Source organism: Colletotrichum paranaense, assembly GCF_030867605.1.
Source record: "Colletotrichum paranaense strain IMI 384185 chromosome Unknown Scaffold_28.1, whole genome shotgun sequence".
Taxonomy (NCBI): domain Eukaryota; kingdom Fungi; phylum Ascomycota; class Sordariomycetes; order Glomerellales; family Glomerellaceae; genus Colletotrichum; species Colletotrichum paranaense.
The window spans coordinates 92,229-113,941 of NW_026848986.1; the positions used below are offsets into that span (position 1 = coordinate 92,229).

At 53.9% G+C, this 21,713-nt stretch overlaps 8 protein-coding genes across 8 annotated transcripts; 4 read left to right on the plus strand and 4 right to left on the minus strand.

Moving 5' to 3' along the window:
- Positions 1-385: 385 nt before the first annotated feature.
- On the minus strand, positions 386-1,535 carry CPAR01_16705 (uncharacterized protein; the record flags this gene model as incomplete). Its single annotated transcript, XM_060500950.1, has 2 exons — positions 386-1,205; positions 1,357-1,535. Coding segments are annotated over 2 exons (999 nt in total), but the record flags the coding sequence as incomplete, so codon positions are not given.
- Positions 1,536-5,384: 3,849 nt separating this feature from the next.
- Positions 5,385-5,900, plus strand: CPAR01_16706 (uncharacterized protein; the record flags this gene model as incomplete). The annotated part of the gene is made up of 1 exon (XM_060500951.1): positions 5,385-5,900. A coding segment is annotated over one exon (516 nt), but the record flags the coding sequence as incomplete, so codon positions are not given.
- Positions 5,901-7,664: 1,764 nt separating this feature from the next.
- On the minus strand, positions 7,665-8,310 carry CPAR01_16707 (uncharacterized protein; the record flags this gene model as incomplete). The annotated part of the gene is made up of 3 exons (XM_060500952.1): positions 7,665-7,838; positions 7,930-8,073; positions 8,164-8,310. The coding sequence occupies 3 exons, from the start codon at positions 8,308-8,310 to the stop codon at positions 7,665-7,667; spliced, it is 465 nt and encodes a 154-aa protein (XP_060340329.1).
- Positions 8,311-10,159: 1,849 nt separating this feature from the next.
- Positions 10,160-11,253, plus strand: CPAR01_16708 (tyrosine phosphatase; the record flags this gene model as incomplete). The annotated part of the gene is made up of 3 exons (XM_060500953.1): positions 10,160-10,546; positions 10,678-11,006; positions 11,067-11,253. 3 exons carry the CDS (start codon positions 10,160-10,162, stop codon positions 11,251-11,253), a joined length of 903 nt encoding a protein of 300 aa, XP_060340330.1.
- A 307-nt stretch (positions 11,254-11,560) lies between these two features.
- Positions 11,561-12,766, minus strand: CPAR01_16709 (uncharacterized protein; the record flags this gene model as incomplete). The annotated part of the gene is made up of 2 exons (XM_060500954.1): positions 11,561-12,106; positions 12,347-12,766. The coding sequence occupies 2 exons, from the start codon at positions 12,764-12,766 to the stop codon at positions 11,561-11,563; spliced, it is 966 nt and encodes a 321-aa protein (XP_060340331.1).
- A 928-nt stretch (positions 12,767-13,694) lies between these two features.
- On the minus strand, positions 13,695-16,574 carry CPAR01_16710 (response regulator receiver domain-containing protein; the record flags this gene model as incomplete). Its single annotated transcript, XM_060500955.1, has 2 exons — positions 13,695-13,886; positions 13,947-16,574. 2 exons carry the CDS (start codon positions 16,572-16,574, stop codon positions 13,695-13,697), a joined length of 2,820 nt encoding a protein of 939 aa, XP_060340332.1.
- A 1,897-nt stretch (positions 16,575-18,471) lies between these two features.
- On the plus strand, positions 18,472-19,203 carry CPAR01_16711 (coiled-coil domain-containing protein; the record flags this gene model as incomplete). The annotated part of the gene is made up of 2 exons (XM_060500956.1): positions 18,472-18,646; positions 18,761-19,203. 2 exons carry the CDS (start codon positions 18,472-18,474, stop codon positions 19,201-19,203), a joined length of 618 nt encoding a protein of 205 aa, XP_060340333.1.
- A 1,297-nt stretch (positions 19,204-20,500) lies between these two features.
- CPAR01_16712 (glycosyl hydrolase family 43) lies at positions 20,501-21,481 on the plus strand (the record flags this gene model as incomplete). Its single annotated transcript, XM_060500957.1, has 1 exon — positions 20,501-21,481. The coding sequence occupies one exon, from the start codon at positions 20,501-20,503 to the stop codon at positions 21,479-21,481; it is 981 nt and encodes a 326-aa protein (XP_060340334.1).
- Between the last annotated feature and the right edge of the window lie 232 nt (positions 21,482-21,713).

Here is a 21,713-nt window from a genome sequence, read left to right on the forward strand (position 1 = left end):
AGTAGGAAAGAATGACACCGATGCGATGGCCCGCACGAATCTAAACCCGTAACGAGTGTAGAGATAACGCCGCAATCCATGCATGCATTGCAGATGGCTGGCTCGGCTTCAGATACATCCTCCGCCGGCATAACCAAACTATACTGTTCCCCCCAATCCTAAATAAGAAACAAAAATTCAGCTTTGCTGTAATAACCAGAGGGTATCATAACCATGAACGATCGTCTTAACCTTGCCGACTCCATTCTGTTTGTCTTTTTTTCTTTTCGCTGCGTATCTTTCTCCCCTTGCCTTCTGTCGTCCTCATACTGAGGTAATGTGGCCCCAGATGAACCACGCCACCGTAGCTTTGACCGACGAGTACTGGCATCATTTTTTTGCCACTCTAGAAAACTTGCGGACCCGCTTCCACCGCCGGCGAAGTTGCTCCCTCACGGCGGATCCGGTCTTCCTCGGCCCGCAACACGCGGGCAATCTCATCATTGCGACCCCGATCGAGATATCCACTCTGCCCTAATCCTACCTCTAGATCCATCGGCGTCACGGGTCCCGGGCTTCCTAGTGGCAAAAGCCTCGGTGAGATGGGTTTGTGGACGCCGGTGCTTCCGATATGGTGTAAACTCGTCAAGGGTACCCCATTCAAGGTAATAGTGGAGCTAGGAACCGCCGCGGTGACTTGACTTGGTGAACTTCCAAGCACTTCGCTCGCCGCCAGTCTCGCCTGGGCGATCATGTCTCGTTGATATTGTTGTAGCTTACGGCGGACCTCGGAGTCTTGTCGTGAGGATGACCTGAAGGCCTCGCGTGTTGGGATGTGGCCTTCTGATCGTGTTGACGATACACGGCTCGGGGGTCCAGAAGGTCCTATGCGGCCGTCTTGACTGCTGTTTCGCTCGTAGTTCGAAGGGTAGTACTTGCCCATTGGCAAGGATGTATCGTGAACGCCACTGGGGATATATGAGGTAACGGGTGTGTTGACGCCGGATGAACCTGAAGGGTCGGCAGCGCTCATAGGAGAGAGATGGATTGATGGCGCCATGGCTGCAGATCGGGAAGCGCCACGGAGGTCGGCTTGAAAAGAGGAGTCGACAGTGAGAGAAGCGGCCTTGTGTCTAGGCAAACGACCCTCGGTTCTGGTTGATTGAGGTTGAGGGCGAGGGCCAGAGGTAGAGCCCTTGGGATCTTCGTGGAGCGAAAAGTAACCACTGTGGTTTCAGTGTTAGCATACGGCACTGTATGTTTCACCACCAAAATGCAGTGATTTTGAGAAACAGTTGAGTGGAAGAGTAGAGAGTTGAGGTTGGCTTATTCGGGAAAGACGTTGAGGTGGCGGCGGGAAAGAAAACTAGAACTCACCCAGAGAGGTCGCCACGGGCTGACAAAGGATCGGGAGGTGTGGGCGTGCAGGCAGGTGCCGAGTTTATCTTTCGAAGAGTACTAGTCGTAGGAGACAGGTCAAGAGGAATTGAGCGAGTTCGATTGTATCGTGCAGATTGAAGAGCAGATAGGTCGAGAAGACATGGTGCGGACGATTCGCCTATTAAAAAGAGCCAAAGGGCGGATTAGTCTCGAAGGTATTCTCCTCTTGGGAGCCTAAGCAAGGAACATGGATGTGTAAAATTCCGATCAAGCGTCTTGGGCCAAAAAAGGAAAAGAAAAAAAAAAGACTGCGTAAGAGAAAGGAAAATACACTATGTGCATGACGCAACTGTAAGGGTCCCTGGTGGCCATGCGAGACGGGAACGAACTTTCTGGGAGAGGTGAGGAAAAAGGGCTTAGGGCCGGGGGTGACCCCGTCGATAGCAGAAATGAGAGTGAATGATGACGATGTTCTGCCATCTGGCGGGCAGGGTCCGTCCCGGCCGAGTGAACCAAGGCGGCCGCTTAGCAGACCAGTCCCCAAACGGCAACCCAGCGTCCCAGCCCCTCCGGCCCCTCCCCACCACCTCAGCCTGGATGGAAGCATCGCATCCCCATTACTTCACCGCGTCAGTTCCGCTACTCAGTCTCCAAGAGGGCGCGGACCAGACCGAACGCAGTGAAGGGACCTCATGCTGATACCGACATAGCGTTTGGTGCGTCCAGAAGACAACGTAGTGGCGCGCCATCCCCACTCCCTAATGGCCCCAAAGACACCACCTGATTCCAGTGGCACAGCCCAAAGCTATGGGAACGTCAGGCATGGAAGGCCTTGGGCCTTTTTGCACACAATGCCATAGTTCTCAGGGCTTTGGTGTGAAGTGGTGATCCGTCTCTGGTCATGCTGGAGCGAGCAAACGAACCCAAGGTAAGCACTACTAGGACCTCATCTTCGCGGTACGCAAGCACTCGCACACGCAACCATCAGGAGAGTACCTTAACCCAATGGTGGTCATCGGCAAGTCGGCGACTCGGTGTTGCGTTGAATTGAGGTCACTAGTGAGGGGCATTGGCCACTCACTGCTCATCGGAGTCCATCCCGCCTGCTCATCGGGGAGGCCATATCTCCTCTTCTCCGCCCTCCCTCTTGACTGGCTCAGACTGTAGGCTGTACTCCCGGTCCTGTCCCTCTGATTCGATGAACGGAGGGGTTTCCTCTCATCTCGGCAGTTATTGTAACTCCAGGGACAAAAGGTCGTGAGGAAATCCAAGACAACCTAGTCTCCAAGACCAACTGCGAGCCACGGTGCCACGGTGCACTGCGCCGTCGTCATTTGACCCTAGCCGACTAGCCTTCCTGACTCGCTGTCACAAGTCTAGGGACAAAAGTAGTAAACCGGCTCACTGAAGCATTGGGCAATGGGCGCCAACGTCCGTCCTTGTCGGCGCCGACGTTGCGGTCCACGGGGGGGCATTGACGGCTGGGTGCAGGTACCGGAGTGCATGACAGAGAACAGCGACCGATTGATCAACCGAAATTAACAACACAGGAACAGAACAGCCCACAGCCCCAAGTGCGACAACCAAAGAGCAGACAAACAGGAGACACCTAGGGGCAAGCCTGCAATAGTGAACTGAAAACCCATGGAATAGGCGGGGGAAAGGTCCAAAGCTGAAGTTGGAGATAAATCAAAAGTGGGAAACTGATAAACTTGAAAAGAGCATAGAATAATGGCCCGACCTATAGCAAAGAGCTGAAACATACCTTTGGGAGAGCACAACTCGGTGGCCGTTGACATCCTGAACCCATCTTGTCCTGACTTTGGCTTTTCGTACGCTGGCGTATTGAGCCCAGACATGAGCAGGTCATCGGCGTCGGAACGGGATCCTGTCGAGACGACCGAAATATCTGAAGAGTTGGACAAGGTTCTTCCAGTCATTGCAGGTCGGGATCGCGCCCGCAGGTACGCTGGTGGTTTGAATGACCGACCCAGACTCGCCATGGTTGATTCCTCCTTGATGATTCCTGATGATTCTTGGTGCTTGTGACGATTATTGTTCATGCCATGTGCTGTGCCGTGCCGTGCCCCTTGTCGTGTAAGGTGCTTGCCGCAGACTCTGTTTATAAGCAGAGGCGGGAAGGAAAATGGAAGCTTGACTAGATGAGGTTGAGGCTCATGCGGGTGCGGCGTGTCGGCGTCCTCGTCTTCGTCCTTCGTCTAGAATGAGATGTGCGTGCGTTCGTTTTCTTAGCCAACCTCATTCGGTTGGAATCCTGTGCTGGCGGGTATGGGCTTCCAAGGCTCTCTCTTTAACTGCACGTCGCCAGACGGGCGCAGGATCAGATCAGAGAAAGCGGGTAATTTGGTGGATATGTGAGGCCTGTGTGGAGGTGGATATCATGTAAGAGCAAGGGCATGTGTGTGCGGTGAGGGAGACAGTAGTCGCTCTTTCGTCCCCTCCCTCCGTGTTGCAGGTGATGGATTTCGACCTGACAGGGGCCCTGTTGTAATTGCGGAATGAATGGCTGCGATGTGCTTGAACTTGTGCCTCTGGCGTATCCTTTGCCCACTGGCTGTGGTAGGAAACCAGTCGCTGTTGCTGACTTGGAGTTGTTTCGTGTAGAAGGGGCCAAGTTTCGTCGGAGTAGTAGTTGCAGTGTTGTAGTTGAGGAAGGAAGGGTGCTGACGGATTTAAAGGCAGCCGCTATTTTTGGAGTGGAAGGTAAAAGTAATGCTTCGCTCCTTGGAGGCTTTTATTCATCAGGGCTCGGCTTGCATTCAGAAACAGGCTGGTACTCGTGTTGGGCAGACTGCAGGGTCCTCTATGTTCGAGCACAAAAGAGATGATCTTTCTGCAAAGGGTCAAGAGCAATGGATGGCATCGAAGGATCAACGACGAAGGCGCGTGGAAGGGTGTTGGCGTCTGGGTCTTGCTGGGTTTACGGAGTATCTCACATCTCAGAAGGTATCCATTCGTAATGGTGTGTGGGTTTTGGTGGGATGGTGCGAGATGCGGAGACCGACCAAACGGAATGAGGGAGGCAAGGGGGAAACGGTTTCGAGGGTCTTCTGTTGCTAGCTTCCATTGGGTTATTAATAAGGGCCGTTGACTGTTAGGTTGGCCGTTCCATTGCTCCGGGCACCTTATCTTGCTTCGGCCGTTGAGGTGACCGTATTGGAGGGTCCAAAACCGTCGGACCCGAGTGCCGTAAACGAAATACGTACCTTGATAAAGCTGCGCAAGGTGGAAGGGACCGTAGGTACTCAGATGTCCGGAGCATTGTGGAATAAGTAACGTCTTTGGAATTTTAGAGTCCAGTCGGCTCAGTATCATAACCAACATGGTTCAATTTGTATAACAAAACCACCCTTGTTGTTTGGCTAGCACCTAGATATTCCATCTGCGTAAGTGCATTATCAATTCGAGGGTCCACATGGTAGGTATCTCGACAAACGTGCTCTTCGGTTCTCATCTCCAAGATCGAGCAGGCACCGTCTTTCCGCAAGGTGCCTTGGTAAAGTTCCCTCTCACCTGCATTGACTTACGCCGTAGAGTGCGTACCTATCTTTGGATCGCACATGCAGCAAGGTACCTCAGTATTCGTGTGGTATCGTCATCAGCATGACAACTTACGAGGCAGATGCTAGAGAGCCTCCCCGTGACAACATTCACATGGCAGCTCCTTTTATCCTGGATACCCTGCGATCTGAGGTTCCTGCTGCGCAAGGAGCTCAGCCGCAAAATTGAGGTTGGCCATTTTCACCGCTTAGCCTACACTATCTTGACTTACATCAGGAGCCAAATCATCCAGCTAGCACGGAACTGCTGCCGTCGATCTTTCATGTCGATCATCACCGGGTTTCCAAGCCTGACGAGAACCACATCGAGGGCTGTGACATCCAGTCGGATGAGCCCTCGCACACACACGAAGGTCGCTCTTATCAATCCTGATACCCATGGCTTAGAGCCTGTGGCTGCGCGAGCGGGCAAGTGGCAATTCCACGCATGTATGCCATGGAGGCAAGACTATTCTCCTACAAGACTATTCCCCTGTCGAGCTGGGTGTAATAGTGGCTGCTGATTCAGATTGTCACCATCTGCCACCTGTCTTTAACTACTTGCGGTATCCAAAAGCGATCGAAGGCCTTCTCCAGCCCAGCAGCTCCATTGCAAAGGATCCGACTGTGCCACCTGAAAGCCGACCCGCGCTGGACGGAGAGATAAAAGACATTCGGTTCAACGCTTCCGCACTGGCTACCCGGAGCCTGCTCGATAGAAACCGACCGTCGTCCAAACGTGTCGTTCAGCAGTTGTCTCTTTTACCCCTCATGCTTTCTCCTCCACTTGTCGCAGCATATGGACGGCACCGTCTCTGCTACGGTCCAAGTATCCATACAACCCCCTCCGCCTTCAGGCTTTCGGTCCTAGCCGATGAAACCTCCGCATCGTCGGGCGTTTATGACTTTTCACTCCGTCCCGCTGCTACCACTGGCGGGGCCCACGTTGGGAGAGACAGGGAGCGGAGGCTGTCGTCTTAGTGTACATAACGCTAGAGAAGGACCAGAGGCAGAGGTTGAGAGGGTCTTGGGATGCCCACTTGATTCATTCATGGGCCATGATCCAATCACCCAATGCATGTCCTGGGCTTGACCTTTCAGGCTTTGAATCGGAAGCAGCAAAAACTGTGCTGATCTTGCCGCCGATCGCTTCCGCCTTCTCAAGTTTGAATAGCCTCAAGGCCGCAGATGCTTTTAATGGGTCGATTTTTGGCCCAAGGTTAGAAGCGTGAAAGGATACAGCGGGTGCTAGGCACCGCGAAACGGCGAGTCCTGTCGGCTCACTCCTATACCCTGGGTTTCCCGGCTTTGGTTGATACTGAAGTCTCACTTTGCCGACTGCCGCCGTCACTATCGTCGTTCGCTCTGGGTTTACAACAGGGGACGTCAAAGCGCACCGACCCCCCCCCCCCGGGTCTTCCGTCGCTTACATCCCGCTTGCGGCTCTCCGACGGTGGGATGAAGGTCAAGCCTCAATGATGCCCGCCACCAAATGCCCTCTTAGATCTCGTCACGGACCTATTCCGCTAGTATTTGCGGCCCAAATTTCCAGTCTCTAAAGTGTTGTAACGCGAGGGCCGCTCAGGTGCATTGGGCCTATTCAAGAATATTTGGCCGGATTTTTCTGAAGCGCGCTACCCTCGCCAATATCTGGTAGAGATAACCAGGGACGAGCGGACTGTCAGGGTCGCCACAGACACTACGTCACAGCGCAGCGGAGACACGACGTTGCTTAGTGCCTGCGGGGTTGGAAAACATGACCCCTGGACCCCTTGCTTTTCCTATGTAGGACTTTTGAGGCGCCGGGTCTGGCGTGCCTAGCAGTCACGCAGTCAACTGCATCCATCTGGTCCAAGGAGCGGTAGAACGGCTCTGGTACGCTAGATTCAGGAGGAACACCTCCGGGCTGTGCATTGCTAGATGGAGACAGCGTTTTCATGCACCCACCGCACGGTACAGCACTCGGCTCAAGAGTTCCCTGAGGGTTTCTGGGGCCGTCCACGATGGGATGGATGAAAGGGACTTGAGGCGCAGCATTCTTGTAGAGTGCCCCTTGGGGATAGACGATCTTGTAGGAGGATCGAAACTCTAAGGAAGGTAGAAACGCGGGGCCGCTCACCTCCGGCAGGGACAGCTACGCCGGCGCCGACGACGGCGCGGCGTGTACGATTCAGTCGTCAGGGTTTTCGAAGGGGGGACACACAGTCCCCGTGTCAGTACCGGCCGGCCCCGGCTAAGGAAGACGGACGGGCGTCAGGTTGAGCATCGTTTGTTTTTTCAGTAATCTACTCTTGACTTGATTCTTTTCAACGCAGGTCTAGTCACCGGTATAATCTCTCTGACATCTTACGTGGATAAGTCTGGAACATGTTTGCAAGGGATATGGTGACAGTCGTATGTGCCTATGGTGAACAAGTTGGCAACCACGGATTTCTTTTCTCATTAACCTCACAGCCAATTCGTACATATGGTGTCCGAAGTAGGCGACTGACTCTAGGATCTCTCGTAGGATTGGAATTGTGGAAAGAAAGCAAAAATACAAGATAAACCTCGCCAGGGTTTTGGTATCGTGTTTGCGGCAGAATTAAAATACTCCAGAACACCGGCCTCGTAACAACATTATCACCGGATCCCGAGCGTTCACCTCGACCATACACTCGCACAATACCCACTTTCATCTACTCAGTAGACGAGCTCTATCACCCCTTGTGAAGTAGGCCACGGTTCGCTTTGAGTATCGTTTGTTTAGACCTTTCCACGGCCAGTGAAGCGGGTACGGCGCTCGCGGTGTCTCCACCAGTAGGCGGCAGTCGCCAGGGCGCTGATGAGCCAGAGAAGGGCGTTGGCCAAGTCGACCCAAACGGCGTTCTTCATGCGCTGAATGCCGCTGTCGCCCTCTGCGTTCTCCTTGATGTACATCTGGCAGGTCAAAAGTTAGTATGAGTAATTATGGCGAGAGAGGGCAGTGGGTAGGTTTGCATAGGTAGGGAACTAGTTTCGGTGTACGTACATTGCCAAAGAGACCGAACAGGGCGATCCAGAGGATGAAGAGGATGGCATCCCAGATCCAGACAATGGCGAAGCGCAGGATGAAGGGAATGAAGTACAGCAGAGCCGTTACGGCGGAGAGAGCGCCGACCACGACAGCAAAGACCTGTTTTTGGGGGGGCGTTGTTAGTCCTCGTTTCTGCATCCGAAGCTCCCTGTTTTTTTTTTTTTTTTGGAGCATAGAAGATTTTCTCACCCATTTCCCGTCGGTGTAGCTCCCTTCACTTCTAGCGCGGTTGAGGTCGACGGCGTAGAGGCCGCATACGGTGACGGCCAGAACGAACTGGAAGAAGTGGAGGACGGAGAAGGCGAGGTAGCTCGCTGCCATGCCGAAGAGGCCCATCTCGGACTACGTTTTATCAGTGGTTGACCGCTAGATTGGAGGAGTCGTATGTGTTGGGTAAGAGTTCTTGCGGATTTGGAAGTGTTGGTTTAGCGGAACGATGAGTTGAGGTTGGGATGAGCGATGGTGGCAGCTTCACCGGGGTAGGCTGGAAGGGAGAGGGGGGTCTTATTCAAATTAAGGCTGCGAACGAAGTTTTTTTTTCTCTTCTACGGGAACAGACGGCGGTGGTGAAGGCAACCTTGGCAGGTAATGATGACACCAACCTATGTCGAGCAAGGTGATTTAAGGTGGGCAGGGTCAGATGGAAGGGTAGCAGCGCCAGTAGGTTTAATCACACCACGAGGAGGGCGCTAGGGTGTGGGAAAGACACAAACAGGTTGATCGCCATCTTGCTTGTCTCAAACCGGTCGGATTCCCTCCAAGTCCCACAACTCCCAGCGCGTCCTTGGTAGGAAAAAAAGAGGTCAAGAAAATCTGGGAAGATATGAGTTGGTCCCCTATGACGCAGCACGAGGCCTTTAGCGCGGACGACGAGCCAGTCAGGAACGCGACTACTCCTCTAGGTGGGAGGTTCGCGTAGTTTTGATGAAGGGGCCCAGGGGGTGCTGTCATTGCTGTCATTGGATGTGGCCGTCTTCTTAGCCCTGAGAGGTTCCCGGTCTGCTCCTTGAGGTGTTGTTCAGGCCAGGGCTTGAGGGCTCAAGGTCACTGGCTCATGGAGCTGTCGACGGGCAGGTGTCAGTCAGAGCAGCTGCCGCAGCTTGGAAACTCTGCACGTTTGCTCTGCTGGCCTGCGTCAGGGGAAGGTGCATGCATCGAGGACGTCAGACCTGTCAGGTACGAGATGAGATGCCTCTACCGTTTGTAACCAAGAGGGAGGAACTCGACCTCATTAACACGATGAGTTGACTAGGTATGCAGTACAAGTAAGGTAAGGTGGGCATCATCGGCAGCATCTGAGCAGATTAGCAGTCTCACTTCAGCTGTGCCAGACAGTCACCTGGCCGTAGTAGCACAGCGCTTCCATGACACTGGTCGACTGAGCCCTCGGACGATGTGACATGACCCTACTATGTAATTTGACCTAGATTCTGATGTTTTGAGCACTTCCGACCCAAGTACTCCTCCCTGTTGTCGTTGCTCTTGGACGGCCCGAATCTGGCAGTGTTGGAAACAAACCTCGGACGGCACCTGCCTAATGATGACATTTGTGATCGATCTTTCATGTTTCTCATGTTGCTGACTGGCCATGTTTCTGAGCTGCTGATGAAGACTGCCCGCAAGACTGGGTGAACCGAAGCGCTGGGTTCCTACCAAGGTAGATCAATATACCTACGGACACTCGGTACACCCAGACGGGCCATTCTTCACCTCGGCAGGTACGAGAGTTAGACTCAGTGTTAGAAGCTATTTCCTGGTCTGTTCTACATGTTGCTCTTGCTTCTCCTCACCACATACCCACTTCCACGTGCAGGATAGGGATGGAATTGTTAGTCAGTTCTCGGTGAAGAGAGCAACCTGGATTAGTTGACCTTGACTTGATGCTGCTTTCCACTTACGCCCAAAGGCGCGCGCATGTTGGCCCAAAGGTGGGCAGGTCCGAGCCTACCCAACGACATGCCTCGGATGCCGCAATCCTCCCCCGCAGAGGCCACATCCGACGATGCCCATTGCCGCGGTGCACCCATCTACAGAATGCGAATACTCCGTACACACTACCATTAACCAGATCCAGTCCACAACGTTGTTGTTCATCTTATCCGTTCCACAGCGTAAACGTTGACCTCTCGCTCGTTGACTTCCCCTCCAACTCGTATAGCAACACGAGACAAGCAGAGACAACACAATGACGGAATCACGCCCCAAAGTCGACCTCCCCACGCCCCCCTTCCACCAGATCCCAGGTCTCCCCAACTTCCGCGACGCCGGCGGCTATCCCGTCGATGCCCTCCCGGCCGGCCGCATCGTCAAGCCCGGCATCCTCTTCCGCTCCGCCGAGCCCTCCCGCCTCACCGACGACGGCGTCGCTCGCCTCCAGAACCTCAACATCACCCACGTTTACGACCTCCGCTCCGCCATTGAGCTCGAGCGCCTCGCAAAGGCTGGCACGAGCTGCGACGTCCGCGAGTGGCCCGGCGCCACCCGCATCTTTGTCCCTGTCTTTCGGGACATGGACTACGGCCCCGAAGCTATCGCCTTACGGTACCGGAATTACTCTAGCAACGGGCCCGAGGTGAGTTTCTTCTTCTGCAAGCCACTCCTCCCCCTCTCACCATTTCCTACTTGTGCCGGTGACCAAAAGGGGGGAATGGCTCGCCACTCTGTGAGATTATGTGTGAAATTCTAAAACAAACGTTTCCGTAGGGCTTCACAAAGGCCTACACCGACATCCTCCGCGCCGCTTCGGAGGCAGACCACCCCAACGACCCCTTCCACACCATCCTTTCTCACCTCGCCTCCACTGAACCCCCGACTCCGCTGCTCATCCACTGCACCGCTGGCAAGGACAGGACGGGAATCATCTGCGCCCTCATTCTCAGCCTCTGCGGCGTCTCGGACGAGGTCGTGGCCCACGAATACAGCCTCACCGACATTGGTCTCCAGGATCGGAGGGAGGAGATTATTCAGCATCTTCTCGCTACCGAGGCCATGAAGGGGAACCCCGAGGGGGCTAGGCGCATGATTGGATCTAGGTATGTGCTTGCTCACCATCACTCAATCACCTACTATACCTATTGCTAAACCCCGCTTAGGAAAGAAAACATGCTTGCAACGCTGGCTGCACTCCGCGAGGAGTACGGTTCGGTCGAGGCGTATGTCCAGAATAGATGTCGTCTCTCGCCAGACGACATCAGCCGTATCAGGTCAAACCTAGTGGTACATGCTGACGACGGACGTAAAGTAGTCGACTGGGTCTCACATACGAAGTATTTGCTCTGATAGGAAAAAAAGGGCTTATTGGAAGGAATAAAATGCATTTCTTGCTGGGCTGGATTGAAGCTTCATCCTTTGAAGCGCGCCCCTCCGCTTGAGTCCGTCGTCATATAGGGTTACATGTATATAAGTACAGTTGATAGACACAGACGCTTTATCGTAAAGCGTCCACACGAGAACTGAGCCAACATGACTTCAGTTCATCTTCTGATTGGTTTTAGTGGCTGTTTTTGAGCCGCTTCTCCTCCTCCAGCGTGCCGTCGCCGGTTGTGATGTAGTCGGCAATAGGCAGTAATGTCTGGGTTGGACACGTTCAAGGCACCGATGTGGGAATCTTCGTCTCGCCCTTCCTGCGGTCATAGAAGGGGACACCGTATCTCCAGCCGACGCCTCCTCTGCTGCGGCCGTTCTTTCCGACGGTCTCGACATTCATCTCCTTGAATCTGAACTCGAAACGACCGGTATCAACACGCGTCGTCTCCTCCTCGACCTTTTCGAGACGCTTGCGCTCTCTCTCGACTAACCTGTCCTCCTGTGCCCTCGTCTCGGCGCGGAACTTGCGCGTCAGCTCAGCTCTGTCGCCGCCGTTGGCGGCCGCCCTCCTCATGTCAATGAGCTCCTTGTGCGGTGAGCGATCGTCAATCGAAAGCATGTTTCTATGGAAGGCCTTTGCGGCGTCTTCTCTATTGAATTGCCGCGACTCAGACACGGGCACGAAGAGTTGTTGCATCGTGAGCTTGTGGACGTGGATCTCATTCACGGGCTCGTGGGGCCTCTGGTCTCTTCCTGCGTCCGCCAGGTAAGTCTGGGGAAGCATGCTCATGATGGCCTGGGCATAAGGTCGAGCTAGTGGTTTGCGCTGCGAAGAAGGTTCCTCAAGTCAGCAAAGACTGTGTACGTCTGAAATGATGTGCGAAACATGAGTTGAGAAAATAAATAGTAGCAAATCAGAGAGGCTCGCAGTGCCAAGGTGTAACCATATGTTGCGTCTTCAAGACTAATCGAATTTTGGAAAGTTGATCATCATGATGCTGGGGTGGGTGGAGAATGAATCCACCGAAGGGGGGATTTGATGGATTAAATGAATGGTTATGCTTACCTCTGTTACCCACTGCTTCTCAATCTCCTTCATCCGCACTACGGCAGCGACGCGGCGAACATCGATACCCAGCTCAGCCGAGACGAGCTTCAGCGACTGCTTGGCCACCGTGACCCTCCGGTAGACCTCGTCCCTCAGCCTCTCGCTCAGCACGGGTTCGCTCCGGAAGAACGGGTTCATCGGGAACGGCTGCTCCCTGGAGCCGCCCAAGTAGTTGACACCATTCTCAGAGTCTCTCAGTTTGGCACCTCTACCAAGCTTGAAGAACTCGTGCATCCTGTGCTGCGCCTTGCTCCTTCTCGACTGGACCGGCGTCGTCGAAAAGGCGCATCGCGAGCCCGCATACGCGGCGGCGGACGCATCGCACCACTTGGTCGCGAGGACCAATGGCGACAATGACGAGCCCGCTCGTGCCGACATTGTGTGCAAAGCAAGAAAAAAAGAAAAAGGTATTATCTCGACGCAGAAGGTGCGCCGTGGATTGCACCGATTTTACGGCGAAGCAACCATTTGGGAGCTTGAGTAAAACGTGGGTGTGGTTGTTTTGTGAAGAAGGGAGACTTTTTAAAGCTCCGACCGATTTTTCTCTCGTTTTCTTAGGAGAATGCGCACGGACCATATCGCGGATAATTTGCTTTGCTCAATTGGCCTTGTGCCTCAGGACAGGACAGGACCGAAAACCGTCTCCCAAGCTCCGGACTCAGACCCACCTACCGGTTTTCAACATCCGTCTTCCGGCTATCAGATAATCCCATCCAGTCCCTCCCGTTGAGTACAATCGATAGAACTCAGATATGGTGAACTCGGGTCTGGCCAGGCACCTCTCGTCATTTTCTTTACCGTGCAAACGTCTATAGAATCACAATTGAGCTATATCCTTCACCTCAATACAGTATACCTACCAGGCCAAACATGAAGTCACGATCAATGCGTGTCATCTCAGCAAAATCCTCTATTAAATGCGTTGCTGAATCCATTATGATTATTCTCTCATGCATACGCGCTCTATGGTATCATTCTGCGCGTCCCTCTTCGTATATTCCATGCGGGGCATCCCTTAAGCCGAACCGTTGCGTCCATGCAACCAAACGACGAGTAGACTTGGACAAGATGCAGGTCCCTTGCAACAGAGATGAGCATCAAGCCTGCTATAATCATACCTTAGAGCGGAGTCCGTCTGTTGCCGTCATGTTCATTAAGCCAAGTCTCATGAAAGACCATTGGAAAAAAAAGACTCATTAAAGGCTCGCAGTGCCACCAATACTGTGGCCTTCAGTGAAAAGTGTGGCGAAAGCCGTTGTCGCATAACCACTGTTCCCTGCTAACGCTTCTGAGCGTTATTGCATTTCTATGCTGGCACCGAAGTCATCGACAAGCGATTCTTCTTTGCTTTCGTCTTCAACGCGGCCGATTTCTTGGCTTCAGCCTCGTCATTCTGCTGAGAAAAGTCTTTCCATCTCCTCCAGCCATCAAAATCAATGAGTGCTTGCATGCAACCCCATTCCATGACCTTCCTCTCTAGCCAAACGAAGTTCACGGGCTATAGTTATCACGTTAGTATGGTGGACTAGTAGGCATTGAAGCGTAGATGAGTACTAACCTTCGTAAGGAAATCGTTGCAGCCAGCCGCCAAGGCCTCGTGTCTGTCGCTCTGGAGGGAGCTGGCAGTAAGGGCCACGATAATCACCGGACTTTTGAAGAGCTCCATATTGGTCAACTTGTCCTTCTCCTCGGGCTCGCCATTCGGGGCCTCAGGTGCGCTACCTGCCGACGAAGAGAAGACACCAATCGAGTTGACTCTCTCCAATCTGCGGATCTCCCGAGTGGCTTCCAATCCGCTCATGATGGGCAGTTGAATGTCCATCAGAACAAGATGGAAACCTCCGGTCCTCCACATGGTGACGGCATCCCGGCCATTGACAGCCGTTTTCCACCTAACCTTCAGACGCTTGACGAAAGCCTCAAGCAGCTTGAGGTTGATCGGGTTGTCCTCTACGATCAACACGTTGATAGGCGGCACACCTCCGTTCAATATGCCAGCGGGCAGAGTTGGATGATCTACCGTTTTCTTCTTTTTAGGCCGAGAACTTGCTGGCCTAGGAGAAGCAATCCTGGGCGGGGGAGTCGCAACTCTCGCAGGCTGTACTTCCGGAGCGGGCGGTGTCGGAAGCGGTGGAGCAGCCGGTTGGGCATTGGATTGCTCCGAAGTGTTCGACTGCGTCCGAGAAGGCGGTAGGCGTGGGTGGAATGAGTGGGTGGGATGTGCGGCAGCAGCAGCTGCGGCCGCCATGGATTGTGCATTGACTTGGTTCAGTATCGTAGGTGAGGAGGTATGGGTTCTCCCAAGACGAGGGCGTTCTGGACGTTCCCTGTAAGCACGAGACCTCGTGCCTCCCGGCGAGGGTATTGGCGGTACTTGGCCTGTACCGAGAATTGCGATCGAGTGTTGAGTATGCGCAGTAAGGGCATGTGCTGGATGAACTGGATGGGCAGGATGCGCGGGATGTGTTGCAGTGACGGTAACAGGAGCGACAACCGGCACTGGTAGATTTGGCGACGGCAGAGCAGCCGCATTTGCAACCGGAGGGAAATATCCCTCGCCAGCTTCGGAGGGCCGGCCTTCGTCATTGTAGTAAATTGTTGTAGCATGAGTTGGGGCGCGCGGTGATGGCCTCGGTGTGCGCCGGGCTGGGATATCAATCACCAGAGCCTCTTCGACATTCTGACCACCAGGGAAGTATGCATCGAGTGTACGGCCCACGGGCTCCTCGGGGCCAAGCATACGATCTTGTCTCTGCTCCCGCGGGCATATCCGGAGTGTGAGATCGGGGGAATCGAAATGCCTGCCCAACGAGTTGGCGTACTTTCGTAAAATCATGTCGCGCACGTCATCGACCAGGTCGTCCTCGTTGACAGTGATGAGTGTGGCAGAAGCACCGGGGCGCCTAACCCAGACCTTGCGGGTGACCATGTTTGCGATGTTGGGGAGCAAAGAATCGGCGCTGGCTGGCCTAGCTTCGTTTTCGACACGTCCTTCGAGCAAATTTCGAATTAGAGTGGTTTGACGATTAGGTATAAGACTTTGTCGTCGGGGAGGCGCCTCTGGGCGGGAGGACAAGGGCGAACTCGGTAGGATGGCGGTTGCGAGAGGCGTCGGGGTGCCGAGGGCATGGCTGAGGGGATCGTGTTGATCGTCGTTGAGGTCCTCGGCAGAGACCGCCTGAAGGGTAACGGTGGGAGCCGCGCCAAATTTTGGCGGTAGGGGCTGGTGCGAGTGATGCGACTGCGATAGATGAAGTCTCTGTTTTGGGTCGTCAAATCCGGGTGGGGTTTGGTCCTCGTGGATGCTTGGAAGGTTGTTGAGGGTAGTGGGAGCTGCGGTAGGAGCAGTGGTTGTGGTTGCGGTTGTGGTTGTTGCGGCTGGGCGTAGATCGTTGCTGGCAGTCAGTTCGCTAGCTAAGCGTCCTTGAGACTCGGCGGGCGGCATTGGGGCCAGCGAGTCACGGTCGAGGTCGAGGTCGGGGTGTGGCTTGTGAGCGTCCTGATCGTCCCCAGTCCCGGTCGAGTTGTCTCTGACCTTGTTGCTGGCGCTGGCGCTGGCGCTGCTTGCGGGTCTTTGATCGTTGTTGGTACCCGTAGTAGCTGTGACTATGGGATTCTCTTCCTTTACCAAAACCTCGTCGCTGCTGAGAGGTGCATCATGAAAGTTATTTTCTTCATCACCATGACTGTCGTGATTGAGTTGGTGCTCGTGGCGTTGTTTTTGTTGGTGGTCCAATAGATGGGACTTGCTTGAGGACGACGACTGTGGCGGGAGCTGCCCTTCCTCACTGTCGGCTTCACCCTCTGCAGCCCCGGCAGCGGAAGCCTCAGCCGTAATTGCCTTCAATTTCGGCTGCAGCAAGTGGTCGCCATGGCTGCTGCCGGGGGGTTGTAGTGTGGTGGACTGTGGCTGTGCCTGCAGGTGATGGTGTGGCTGGTGTGGAGTCGGCGAGCGCGAGGGCAAGGGCGAGATTGGCGTGTGAGGCGGGTGCTGGGAGCTTGCTCTAGACCTTGGGGCCGAAGCGGATGCAACGGCCGAGGATTGCCGTGTGAGACTCGTCCCATCAGTTGCCTGGGAGTTGTGAGCATCGCCGGTGCTCTTGTTGGAAGCTAGAGATGGGGCAGCCGAATTCCTCCGTGAGAACTTTGCCCGGAGACGGGCTCTGATATCCCCAGCAGTACCCATGGGTATGGGAGGGTCACATTCAGCGTGCGAATGGGGGCGAGGCTTTTTTTTCTTCCTTTGGGACGGTACGGTACGGTGTACGACGGTACGTTGCTGAAATGAAATTCGGTGTGGTATCGTGTCTTGCGCGTCTTGTCGCGTGGTCGCCGCCGTTGCCGTGGACGTGATGGCAGCCGTGTGCTGATGGACTTTTGTTCCGGCGGGTCGTCGTTTCCTTGGATGATGGATCAAGTGGACTGAGGTTGAGACACGCCGAGAGGAGGAGGAACGGATGGGACGGGTGGCATGAGAGGTGGGTGAATAAGTGGTATCAGGTGCCTCGTAATGTAGCCTCTCTGACTGCGGCGAAGAAGAGGAAGAGGATGAGGGGGGAAAGGCGATTCTTCCAACGTAGATGGACACGGTGAAATACGGTATGATACGGTGAGGTGAGTTGACAAAAGTGGAATGTAAGTGTGGTAAGTACAGAGTATTAAAGGGGGATGACGGGCACCTGGGGAATTGAGAGGCAAGACAAGACAAGAAAGAATATGTGATAAATGAGTGAGTGAGATGGGCCTAGGGGATCCCAAAAAGGAAGACCGGGCAAGATCTCAGAATGAAAAGACAGAGAGGAATGAGAGGGTAGTGGGGTTGAAAACTTGAGATACCCAACTCAGTACTCAGAGACAAGAGGCAGAGACTAAACGGGAAAAAGAAAGAAGATGCAACAGAAAACAAGTAGAAATGGTGCAAGATGCCTAGCTTTGCCGTCCACTAAGTCAATGCGAATGGATGTGAACCACCAGATCAAGTCCAGTCAAGCACCAGTGGGCTGGCTGGCTGTCATATCCCGGGGTTGCGCTGGGTTGTAACTTGTAGAGGGAGACTCGAGAGACAGAGACACAAAATCACAGACAACACAGAACATCCAGATGTGCCTTGACAGCCCAATATTACCATTCATTCGTAGAGAGAAAAAGAGCAAACAACGCGTGGGATGGGATACCCATGCGGCTGCCACGCCTTGCAAAGTGCAAGCCCACATGAATGGTCCATGGATCCGTAGACCATCCGTAAAAAGGCACCTTACCGGCTTCAATGTCCGGCTCAAATCCTGCTTTTTTCCCTCCTTTGTATCTCATTTCCCGTTAACAGCCAACGTTTTTCTCGCCTTCCCCCTATTAATTGGCCGTATTGCTCTCTGCGCCGGGCCACGTCGATGTGCCTCCGCCCCACCCCCAATAAACAGCCAATTGGCCTGCTTTGAGCAGCCCGACTCTCCCGTCCAAGGTACCTTACTCGAGTGCTCCATACCTCAGTTTTGTCACTTATGGAGCATATGGACATCTAAAAAAGCGGACAATTCCATTAAACGCCCTATTGATTCCTTGTGCAAGGACAAGAGCCTGAGGATATCCTCGTTCCCAAGCCACAAACCAAGCTCCCTAGTACCGTGCCCTTCCATCGAGATCTTGCACCCGCCTGGCCCGAAGCCAAGGATAAATCGGCTGGTAGGCAAAACGTCGATCTTCGACAAGGTGTTCTGCAAGTCGTGGATACAGTACTTTCGTGGGGTTCTGCAAGTTATCAAATCGTGCGAGTGCATGTTGTCCTGCAGTCATATTATCCGAAAAGATGTACATCTGGATTTGCGTTCGCACCCAGGAGGGACTTCCTTACTTGAGGTGCTCAAGTACCTGTACCTACCTTTGTCGCGACCCACATTTTAAACAGTGACATCTTTCATTGCTGAAGGTAACTGTAACCAGACACGAACATCTACAATCTCGTCTAATCCACTTTGGTGCCTTCATCTACGGAACTCAACTAAAGCCAGGTTTCCTCATATAGTATCTGTGATATTATACGCCTACCCTTTATATTTGATTCCGAAAGCACTTGGCCTGAAGTGAAGATGCCCTCCTTCACAGAGCCTGAGCATCAGTCGCAAAGTCTGCCCTTTGAGAAGCCGACGCCACGTCCACCCAGGTCGCCAACAGTAGCCAACAATATCCGGTCTCGAAACCGTCGTCGAGAGTATCTCGAGAGACATCCAGAGTACTTTTCCGACGCTGAACACGAGCTGGCAGGTCCGTCTCTCCGCATACCCTTTCTTCCTTTTGCCTTGAGCGGTCTTGGTGACTTGGACATTGCGGGATTTGGTTTCACTTCACTATCAACTTAGGAGCTAATGTTCTTTCCAGACCCCCTACTATATGACAGCTTGGTTCGCAAATTCCAGACACCAGCCGAGCGTGAGGTCGAAGGCAAGGCCAAGGGCTACTCTGGAGTTCTAGAGAGCTCCCTGCACAGGGGCGAGGCTCGTCTTGCCGACTTGAAATCATCAACTGATGACACTACAACATCGGAGCCCGCGAGAGATTTCACAACTGAAGCCGATCTTTCCAAAACAAAGACAAAGGAAGAGGGCCTTCAGAGATGGCATGAGTTTCTCACGGAACGTTTTGTCCGAGGCCACGACGAGGATTTCGATTACAGTCTGATCGACGACAACGAAGACTACGACGTCATGGAGAGACGTGATGCCGAGGAAGCCTGGTTCGATGAAGAGGATCCCGAGTGGGCCAGCGATGCAGACGAGGGAGCCCAAACCACACGGGGCCAAACCGGCATTCAGGACTTCTGAACAGCTGCTGCGCGGCTGGTTGAGCCGAACCAGCACTGTCAGCTGTCTGCGAATCAAAGAAAGGACCAAGAGAAGACTGGAACACATGATGGCGAGCCAAAGCGCAGTCATCATTGGCGGTTCTGCATTCAAGCTCCCTTACGAGCCGCACCACTGCCACTGCGCTTCTGAAACTTAGGCTATATCGCCGTGCCTTGATGAATGCTAAGGTGCGGCTGACCCTTATTTTCAGCAGTCGGGCGTGAGAGGGAGAACAATATCGATGATCAAGCTTTGGACCCAAAGAGAACGCACCTTCGTGTCCTCACTTTAGGCTTCCAGACCTTTCCATCCCACGATGCTAAGCAACCCGTTCGGCCTCCACGAACCTTGCTGACGCCATGGAGGAAGGTCCATAGGCGAGCGGACCGCAACACTGCCTAATTACAAGTTCATTGAGTCACCTTTGGCTCAATGGTGCAAACGACGGCGTATCGTAGCCATGGAGTCATAAAGACTACCAATAACCTACCGACGGGGTTCGAATCCTACGCTGCCTTGTGATTTCGGCGGCAAAGCTTGGGTAGTGCGGGGTCTCATCCTGAAAGGGGCGAGATTGAGCATCCAACATTATTTTCTTGCATTTTTTGGTATCTACTTACTATCCGAAACATATCTCAGTCGAAATCAAAATATGATAGAGATCATGTTGGATGCTCAAAACAAGTGCCTTACGCCGTCAATATGACTTCACCAGGACCAGCATGGCACACAAGAGATTGGTTTTGCATCTCCCAAGAAAGTCCACGGTTGGCCTACCGCAGCATCATGCACCTGTATTGGATTGCAACTGTCACCAGTGTCCAGGTTCAGTCCTCCAACTCGTGGTGCGGGTGGGGGGTGTGCCCAGGATGGGGTAAACCGGGAAAATGCGCTGGGTAAATTCAAAGGCCGCTGGCTAGTCGTCCCGTGTTCCACTCTACCGGGCCAACATCACCACTTTCACATTCATCCAGACGCCTGAACCCTTTTGACGGTGGAGAATACTCGAGGGCAGCTATTTGGCATATAAATGATTACCTCCCAAGGCTTTTCTTTTGCGCCCCATCGGTCTCTGCAGAACATCCTTAATTGTCTTTGTCTTATTGCAAGTAGGCAATCTGCAACATCGTCCTATCCTATTCTTCAAGACACCCAAAGTGGCATGCTTGGTTTCCCCATTTGACCCCAATTCTACCACCAACAACCACCTTCAACCCCCGCATTCTCTCCCCCGCACTCCCACGTTCTCCCCTCCCCCATCCCACATACATTCACAATGGCGCCCCTCATCAACCACCTCTACACGGCCGACCCTTCAGCCCACGTCTTCAATGGCAAAGTCTACATCTACCCATCTCACGACCGCGAGACCGACATCAAGTTCAACGATAATGGAGACCAATATGACATGGCCGACTACCACGTCTTCAGCACATCATCGCTGGATCCCCTCGAGCCCGTCGTCGACCACGGCGTCGTTCTGAAGACCGAAGACGTACCCTGGGTCTCGAAGCAGCTCTGGGCTCCCGACGCCGCCTACAAGGACGGCAAATACTACCTCTACTTCCCCGCCCGCGACAAGCAGGACGTCTTCCGCATCGGCGTCGCCGTCTCGGATAAGCCCGAGGGCCCCTTCACCCCGGACCCGGAACCCATCAAGGGCAGCTACAGCATCGACCCGGCCAGCTTCGTCGACGACGACGGCCAGGGCTACCTCTACTTTGGTGGTCTCTGGGGCGGCCAGCTGCAGTGCTACCAAAAGGGCAACGAAGTGTTCGAGAAGCAGTGGCTCGGCGCCCAGGAGCCCAGCGGCGAGGGCGTCTACGCGCTCGGCCCGCGCGTGGCCAAGCTGACGGGCGACATGCACCAGTTCGACGGCGAGGTCCAAGAGATTCAGATCCTCGCGCCCGAGACGGGGAAGCCCATCCTCGCCGACGACCACGACCGCCGCTTCTTCGAGGCCGCGTGGCTGCACAAGAGGGACGGGCTGTACTACTTTTCCTACTCGACCGGCGACACGCACTACCTCTGCTACGCCACCAGCGAGAGCCCTCTGGGCCCTTTTACGTACGGGGGACGGATCCTCGAGCCCGTGCTGGGGTGGACGACGCACCACTCCATTGTCGAGTTCAAGGGCCAGTGGTGGCTCTTCCACCACGACTGCGAGCTGAGCAAGGGCGTGGATCACCTGCGGTCTGTCAAGGTCAAGGAGATCTTTTATGACAAGGACGGCAAGATTGTGACGGAAAAGCCGTAGGGGTACGGGCGATGACCGAACTGAAGAACATTCAGAAGAATAAGTAAATAAATCTTGCGTCACTTTGTATCAATAATAAATTTTGGGATACACCTCTGTATTCACAGATGTTCTGAGTTGGTTTCATCTACATCCTCATCATCTCTTCACAACCTAGACTCTTTCCCTCGACTTCCTTTCCCAGATCCTTCCGTCCCAAACTTTGCATGTCTTCTTTACATGACCAGGCTAA